At 49.0% G+C, this 8,461-nt stretch overlaps 1 protein-coding gene across 4 annotated transcripts; it reads left to right on the top strand.

The window, feature by feature from the left end:
- Positions 1-423: 423 nt before the first annotated feature.
- Positions 424-7,632, top strand: NYX (nyctalopin). 4 transcript variants are annotated; one of them, XM_013190938.3, is made up of 4 exons: positions 1,009-1,269; positions 1,410-1,571; positions 1,674-1,724; positions 5,231-7,583. In XM_013190938.3, exons 3-4 carry the CDS (start codon positions 1,703-1,705, stop codon positions 6,628-6,630), a joined length of 1,422 nt encoding a protein of 473 aa, XP_013046392.2. In that variant the 5' UTR covers positions 1,009-1,269; positions 1,410-1,571; positions 1,674-1,702; the 3' UTR covers positions 6,631-7,583. The 4 variants fall into 4 exon arrangements, with proteins under 4 accessions (XP_066836209.1, XP_013046392.2, XP_047921912.1 ...); XM_066980108.1 differs by having other exon boundaries at positions 424-1,269; positions 1,410-1,724; positions 5,231-7,584; XM_048065955.2 differs by having other exon boundaries at positions 1,410-1,749.
- The last annotated feature ends 829 nt before the right edge of the window (positions 7,633-8,461 follow it).

Genomic DNA, 8,461 nt, shown 5'->3' with positions numbered 1-8,461 from the left:
CTTCAGCTCAGTGGCGGTGACTGCAATGCACCCAGGTGGGCTTTGCAGATCTCTTTCCTCCGGAGTGCAGTCAGCGGGGTGCAGAGCAAGTGGACAGGATGGGGGTGGCCCGGCAGGTGGTGGGGAGAGGCGCACGAGCCCCAGCTCAGCACCCCTAGGCATGCTTTCTTTGGATAAACTCAGTGCTGTGTGGGTCAGCCCCTTCCCTCCACCCTGCCCTGCAGCACCTGCCTGTTTGGATGCTGGTTGGATGCAGGTCACTTTACAGAGGTGCCAGCCAGATGCCTTAAGACTGAGGGAAAGCCAAGACAAAGCCAAAATAATGCAGCTGGCTGCTTTAATTTGCAGGAAGAGCCAGGCAGCAGCAGACTGGTTCACGGGCGAATCTTTCCTGCTGTATCAAGCATAAATTAATCAGGTATTCCATTTCCTGAGGGAAGAAAAAAAAGAGCAGAATAATTCACTTAGAAATAAAGACTAGAGCCATTTTTCCCTTTGACATGTTGAACGCAATTACCTGAGGCATGGGAGGCTGAGATAACTCACTCATTCAGCCCCCACTCTCCACAGAGACTGTCATCATTCTGCCAGAAAAGGCTTTAAAAAACAATTCACCGCCTGAATGCTAAAACGGTGCCACGTACCAAACCTGTCCTCACGATTTCCACGCACCAGCTGCAACGTCACAAGCAAAACTGCTCCCTTCGACAGGGCAGTGTTTGTTATTCTCAGGGCCATATATACCGCGCAAGCTCCCTGGTTTTGCTGTCCCTTTTCCCAGCACTGTTGGTGTCTCCTCCTTTAGGAGCAAAGCTCACCGACATCCTATTTGGAAAGCTCAATTAATTGCAACCATAAGCCTGTGCTTGCCCCCAAATATAATCATGTTTAGGCTGCACCCTCCACTCCCACGCCCTTGGCCATTATCTAATAGGCAGTGGAATAATGGCTTTGGGTAATGCTGTTTGAATGGCAGGCATCCAGTTCTGGGCTGTTTAATTTTATTTTTTTTTTTATGGTGGGGGGAGTGTAGTTGGGCGGGGGGAGAAAGCACCAGTTTGGTTTGTCTGCAATCCCTGTTTTGCTTTTGGAGCTTTAGAGGACAGACATATTCTTCCATCTCCACTAATCCCCCTCTGATACTGAGGATTTTCCTGCCATTAAATGATAGCTTGCGAGAAAAAAAAATGCCAACTTTCCAGAGGCAGACCCGTGCAGCTAATGGCAGCCTTGTGAGCAGGAGGGAGGACACAACTACTGCCTGGCCAAGTAAGTGAGGTATCTAGATGCTTTCTGCTGGGAATTTCAGTTTGGGCTGCTCAGTGCTAATCTGGTGATGCTCTGCGCCAGCACCTATTGCCTGGGGAGGCGGCCAGTCCCTGATCATTGGTGATCTTTTCCCACCTCAGATAGGAGCACACCATCGGCACAGCTGGTGGGCAGGATGTGGACCAGCTCGTGAAAAAGATCAGCAAAAAGCTGCAGGATTCGCTGAGAAGCTCGGTGGTGGAAGGAAGGCGCACAGCAGGAAGGCGCGGATTGCTGGGGACTGCATCAGTTCAAAACCGTGTGTGAGAGGATCTTCTTTCTTAACATAGACCTTGCTATGGGAAAATGATGCAGGCAAATGACAGAGGCCGAAACCTGCCTCAGCTCTTCCTGTGTGCTTTTAGATCCCTCAAGTTTGCCTGCCAGACCTGAAATGCCACTAGTGAATAATCAAGGTAATGTTTGCCATCATTTTAAATGGTGAGTAGTACTCTTATTCTGCATTACCCAGTAGCGGGTTAGACAGATTGTTCTGAAAGGTGTAGGTTAGATACTCAATTATTGCAATCATTGACTCTTCATCCTTCTAAAATCTCTGCAATTATTATTTTTTTTAGTTATCTCACTCTTCCTTTCAAATACTGAATTAGTGTATTATGTAAAAGAGCAAAAGAGATCATCCCTGGGTGGAATTTTGTTTATTCCTTAATCTCACTAATATTTTTTACCTTAATGCTGTATTTCACTTTTTTTTTTTTTTTAACACACACCTCATCTGCACATCTCTGTGCCAATGAATTGGAGGCACTGTCCAGCTGCTGCCCTCTCTGCCATGGTGTTAAAAGCAAAGAGCATCCTTTTGGGGGAAAGAATAAGAAAGGCAAGGCAGGAATGTTTCATGCTGTGGTGGTCAGAGGAGATCCGACCAACAGTGGAGACCTGGTCTCCTGTGCTCTGAGCAGCAGCCTTGCCCGAGGGTTTGGTGGGGTTCAGGCAGAGGATTTGGGTAGACTGTCTTTGCGAGAGAAAGAGGGAGAATGCCACAAAAAGTCGCTGCCAAGGGGCTCCTCTGAGCTCCTGTTGCCAGGGGGGTGTTTTCTAGTTAGCTGGTCCTCGAGGGCTTGCTTTTCACGTACTGCACAGTGCAAGGAGTTACATTTGCAGATAGAGCTCTTAAACCTGTGCTGTGAAATGCCACTAGAAGGCCTAGGTTTGGCTCTAATATACCTTGTGCATAAAGAGAACAGGCTGGAAAATGGCTTGGATGCACACTTTTTCTTTATCAATCTATTAGAGAGCAAACAGGGAGTGGAAGGAGAGGATTTTGCTCATTTCTACACCGCACACAGTGCATGTAGCTGCTGGGGGAGGTCTGCTCCAAAGGCCAGAGACACGACCGAGGTTGGGGCAGATGTAGCTAAACACTGAGCTTGCCTCACCTATAGGACAGCCTATGCACATAAGTCCCGCTGGATGTCATCCTGAGCCTGTGAAAGGCTCTCGTTCCAGAAGCAGTACTTCCACCAGTCCTTTCCAGACAGCCACCTGCGGCCAAACATTTGTGAACAGGCAAATCCTTAATCTGTCTGGACCTCAGTTTATGTAACTGCGTATCAAAAACAACACATGCCCCTGTTTGCACGCAACGGCATGGAATGGTGCAAAGGGCAGCCAAAGACAAGGCCTCTGTGCAAATACAGAGCCATCTGACGTTTGTTGTCCCCTCTCTTAGCCTTAGGATCTTCATCTATTGCCTACCTAGGGCCCTGCATGAAGGGAACTTTCCTTTAGCTGCAGCTCAGGAATAAGTAGAATGGGTCAGGGGAAAGGAAAAGAGCATATAAACAAACAATCAAACAATGACAACCTGCATAAAATCCTTTCCACCTCTCAAAGTCCTTCACTGTTGTTTATTCTCGAGAGTCACTGTTTTGCTAATTCTCCGGTCACGATAGCATCGCCAGGCTTGGTGAGACCTGAATTTCAACAGAGGCCAGAGCTAAAGTCCTTCCGGGTTGCTCCCTCCACATATTTAGATCTGCTTTCCACACTCAGTGCCCAGGACAGTTCGACCAGACCCAGGCTGGGAGGCTGCTGTGTTGATATGCCGTCAGCAGGGACCCGCGAGGCAGCTGGTTTCACAGGTCTCATGCTTGAAGAAGCCACAGGCACTGCAAACTCACAGATACCATACCACGCACGTTGCTTTCAAAAAGGATGGAGGAAGGGCAGAGCAAATGTGGTTCAAACTGTCATTTGGTCTGTGCATTAAAGCCCTAGGTGCTGCGAAAATAATAGATCGATGTTTGCTGAGCCTTCCCGTCACATCGCCTCACAAGTCTGTCTTAATAAAAATCCCCTCAGGAATACAGCTGTAGTGAGCAATCACTGTGCTGCACAGCAGCGGGGAGAGGCGGTCCTGCTGCGGGAGCATCCCTCCAGACAGCAAGCCAGAGCATGAGGGAAAGCCCCTTCCTTGCCCTTCGGCCCCTGGGGCTCGCCAAGCACTGGCAGAGCTCTTCTGGTCCCAGCAATGCTGTTAATAAAGCTGGCTGGTGGTAAAGATGGTAAAAAATATGAAAGGATTGTGCTTGTGTGGGAGCCAGCGAACAGCAGCAGCATAAAAATCGTGCAGTAGCTGTACCACTGTTTCCTGCTAATGACTGCATGGAGAGGTTGCTGGTGTGACTTCATTTCAGCGAGAAGCAGGTAGGATGTGCCTTTGAGAGCAGTTACAAAATGAGAGCTGTATTCTGTTCCTGCTCTCTAACGAGTTTATTTCTTAGGCATCTGGTTGCCTAGGTGTTTTTTTTTTCTTTTCCACCACACAAAAAATGTATGTCTATGCAGGCTGGTGTCTCCTATTCCTCTCGTTCTTCTCTGATTTGTCCCCAAGAGCTTTCACCTTCTCTTCCTTGTTGGACATCTGCCTGCTTGGGACTAACTTGAAAAGAAACCACAGTACCCACACACCTCCCAGGTGTCAGGCTGATAAAATGACGAAGTGGCTGATCCCATCAAGCCTAAGACACTGTGGTGACTGTCTTGAGAATTGGCAAAACAGTAGAAACTGTGTTGGAGGGTGCAGAGTATCTCATTTGTGATGAGATCGCTAAGAAAGCATCTGAACACTACTCCTGAATTTGTCTTTCCTCATGTCTGTCTACTGAAACATAGCAAGAATGTGTTTTTAAATGCTGTACACATCCTTAGCAGCTGACAGTTCCCCTTACAGTGCTGCACCAACTCGTGGTTTTGGTGGAAAAATGCTACACTTTATGAGCAAAGAAAAGGAAGAAGCAAAAAGCGTGAATATTGACTTGCCCCAGGGAACTATCTGACCTCCCCTGCCCGCTGCTGGGACAAGAACACGCTGCCCTCCTCTCTTCCCCACACAGAAATGCTGCAACCCACACACATCTGATGGTCATCACACCATCTCCCCTGGCCAAACCCTGTCCCGTCAGCTTTTGGAGACCAGTCATGGGGATGCTGAGAAATGACAGAATCACAGAGTGGCTGAGGTTGGAAGAGACCCTCAGAAGTCATCTGCTCCAAGCCCTGCTCAAGCAGGGCCAGCCAGAACAGGTTGCCCAGGACCATGTCCAAGTGGCTTTTGAAGATCTCCAAGGAGGAGACCTCACAACCCGTCTGAGCAGCCTGTTCTACCTAGTCTAGATGATTTCTGCCCTTAGGGAGAAAACTCTTCAGAAAGAATGGTGTAGGGACCTGACACTTTCTCAGAGGGTTTATAAAACACCAGCAGAAGGTGTCTAGGAATTGCTTACAATGGATTCTTGGTCAGCATGGACATACGAGTAGCGGGTGACAATTAGCCTGGCTAGAAAGGAGGCAGAGACAGCACAATCTTTCTTCTCTCACGACTAACACATTTACTAATGACGTATCCCGTTTCTCTCCTCCCACACCTCCATGGGGTCGGTGTGATCCTCTCTGGCAGTGATCCTCTGGGTGCCCCGTGCCCATGCGGTGTGGGCCTGCATGCGGTCCTGCCCGGCCAGCTGTGTGTGCACCCAGGAGCGGAGCTGCTCCGTCCTCTGTGACCGTGCTGGCCTGGGGCAGATCCCCAGCGAGTTCCCTTGCGAAGCCTCCTCGATCAACCTGGATAAAAACAGCATTAAGTTCCTCGCCGAGAGGGCCTTCGGGACTTTGCCTTCCCTCAAGTCCCTGTCCCTCAACCACAACAACATCTCCTTCATCACCCCGGGAGCTTTCAAGGGGCTGCCCAGCCTGACTGAGCTGAAGATGGCCCACAACGAGTACATCCGCTACCTCCACACGCGGACTTTCACCGCCCTCAGGCGGCTGGTCAAGCTGGACCTGGCGGACTGCAACCTGTTCAACATCCCGGACAGGATCTTCATCGAGCTGCCTGCCCTGCAGGAGCTCCTCTGCTTCCAGAACAACTTCCGAAGGATCCCAGGTGCCATCAGGGGCATGGAGAATCTGACCCACGTCTACCTGGAGAGAAACAGGATCGAAGCGGTAGCCTACAACTCCCTGCAGGGCCTGATCAAGCTGAAATACCTGAATCTGCAGGACAACAGGATAAATGTCATCCACGAGCGAGCTTTTCAGGGCTGCAGGAAGATGGAGTACCTGTACCTGAATGACAACTTGATCAGTGAGCTTCCAGAAAATTCCTTTGATGGCCTGAGGTGCCTGAAAATGCTCAACCTGGGGGGGAATTTCCTCAGGAACGTTTCCAACACCTGGTTCCGGGACCTGGTGGAGCTGGAGGTCCTGTACCTGGACCGCAACAGGATCAACTACATCGAGGAGGGGGCTTTCGAGAACCTCACCAGCCTGGTCTCCTTGCACTTGAACAGCAACAACCTGACGACCCTGCCCTTTTCTGTCTTCCAGCCGGTGTACTTCCTGGGGCGGCTGTACCTCTTCCGCAACCCCTGGGAGTGCGACTGCCGCATCGAGTGGCTGAAGGAGTGGATGGAGAGCTACGGGCTCGTCAGGGATATCCCCTGTGCCTCCCCGTCCTCGGTAGCTGGGATTGACCTGATGGACGTGCTCTATGACAGATCACCAGAAGGTTACTGTCTCGACCCGGTGGAGCTAAACGTCACGTCCGACAGCCCGACCCCAAGCGGAGAGCCCTTCTCTACCACGGAGAGCAAGTTCAACAGCCTTATCTCTAAACTCTTGCTCCAGATGGGCCTTCCTGAAGAGGTGTCAAACACCACCGAGGTCTTCAGTAACGCCACGCAGCTGGATGGACTGGCTGATGGGGTTTCTTCTGGGGCAGGGGAAGATGGCCGCAAAGCCGCTGCCTTCTCTTTTCAGCTCCCAGCACTTCTTACAGTGGTTGTTTTGCAGAGCAAGTAGTCCAAGGGCTGCCTGGAGCATGGGTCCTGCTTAAACATTTAGTCCCTGTCCCTACCTAGCCCTCGGCACCACCCGGGGCTGCTACGCCAGCTCTTGCAAAAAGGAGAACGGCACCTGGGGAGGGTCTGGGGGAAAGACAGCATGTTGGTTGAGACCTCAGACAGGGTTTTTATCCTTTCTCCCCCTGCTATCCTGGCATATCTACAGGAAAACCAGAGAGACCCCTTTTCATCAAAAGTCTTCTCAGAGGAAAAGCTATTTCAACACAACAGCATACTCATTAATGACTGTTTCAAATGTGTTCTTATTTTTCAACAAATATATTGTTTCAAGGAGTATGTTGTTTTTATTTATAGATTATTTCATGGCCTGACAGCTGGAGCAGAATATGGTGAATGCGGCCAGGCTGTACTAAATATTTTATGTTTCTACCACCAATGTATATCACATGGCATGCCATATAATACAGTGCTAAGCAACCATACTGTCATTTTCTTTTATATGACATCTTATATGTTTTGTCGTTGAAGTCTTTAATGAAAGCTGCTACTCTGACCAGAAGGATTTATATTTTCTGTATTAGAACACATTAACAAAACAATTTGATATTTTCCTCTCAAAAATAAATTAGTTGCTCAAAAAGATTTTATTTTGAGATCCTTGAATTACTCCAGTATTCTTTTTGAAGGCTCAGTGGGTACACACGAACACCCCTTTAATAGTCTAGAGCAAATGGCAAGGTGTTTATTACAGCACAAAGAACAGAAATTTTGACTTAGAAAGTGACAGTGCTTACATCTGTGTTAAGTAGCAATGCTTTAAAAACAAAGTGACTATATAGAAACACACCTGTGTGATATTTTAATTAAATCCTTATACATAGCTTACCATACTGTGGTGTACATGTTCATTTGAAATTATATGACATATACAAACCTTTATTACTGCTAAAATGTCATGAAATGAGAATAAAACTGGAAATGAATTAAAACAACCCTTTCAAACATTTCCTTAACACCCCCCCACATTTTTTTTTTCCCCCCATCCTCACCTTTTCATGAACAATTCAACATGAACATGAGCTCCAGAGATGTTGAAAGCCCCCATGGTCTGGCAGTCCTAGGCAATCAGCCACTTCTGACTCACAGCAAGTCTTATTTGCCTGCTGAGAACAAAAAGGGCCACAGCAAGCCCGTGAATGCTATTTAACCCAGTGTCTGTGGGTGAGAAGCTGGTGCATGGCGGGTCCAGCCTGGACCTCCTCAGCCCCTGTCCCTTCCCCAGTCACACCCCGGTGACTGCCAAAAACGTGTGCACAGGAGAGGGCAGCTGAAGGTAGACTTTGGGCTTTGAACAGCTGAAAAGTGTTGGGTAACAGATGTTCAGTGCTTCTGTGCTGCCTTAAATCTGTGATATTCTGGCGAAAAGGGCTCAGTGCTGCAGCAAGGATGCCTTGGGTCAGGTCTGTTACCTACTGCCAGGCCAGAGCAGCCGTGACCAGGAGTCGATGCCCTCAGCCTCAGGCAGAGCCAGCATCTGAGCATGTTGGGTGAACAACCCCACAAAATGTCCCGCAGCCCCTGCAGCAAACTGCGATGGTGAAAGCTAACACAAGCCCTCACAAAATGACCACACATTCCTAATCTGCTGGAGCAGCTGCTTCGTGACACATGGAACTCCTTCCCCCCCCCCCCCCCCCCAATCAAGCTGTGCCTGTGCATTTTGCCAGCAAAAAGGCAGCATCTCCATGGCTTCAGGACACATTTGTGTGAGCAGCCTGGTTTGGTGGGCAGCACCCTGTCCAAAAAGATCTACTGCTTTATAATTAGCA

This window comes from Anser cygnoides, chromosome 1 (genome assembly GCF_040182565.1).
Source record: "Anser cygnoides isolate HZ-2024a breed goose chromosome 1, Taihu_goose_T2T_genome, whole genome shotgun sequence".
In the NCBI taxonomy this organism is placed as follows: Eukaryota; Metazoa; Chordata; class Aves; order Anseriformes; family Anatidae; genus Anser; species Anser cygnoides.
Note: the sequence above shows the minus strand (reverse complement) of the source record. Positions and strands in the feature narration are given on the sequence as shown.

Excerpts from the sequence above, each read along its gene's own strand:
- NYX (XM_066980108.1), top strand. The coding sequence starts at position 1,628 with ATGACAGAGGCCGAAACCTGCCTCAGCTCTTCCTGTGTGCTTTTAGAT. Across the intron at positions 1,725-5,230 it reads GCCACTAGTGAATAATCAAG|TGATCCTCTGGGTGCCCCGT; the intron begins GTAATGTTTGCC and ends CCTCTCTGGCAG.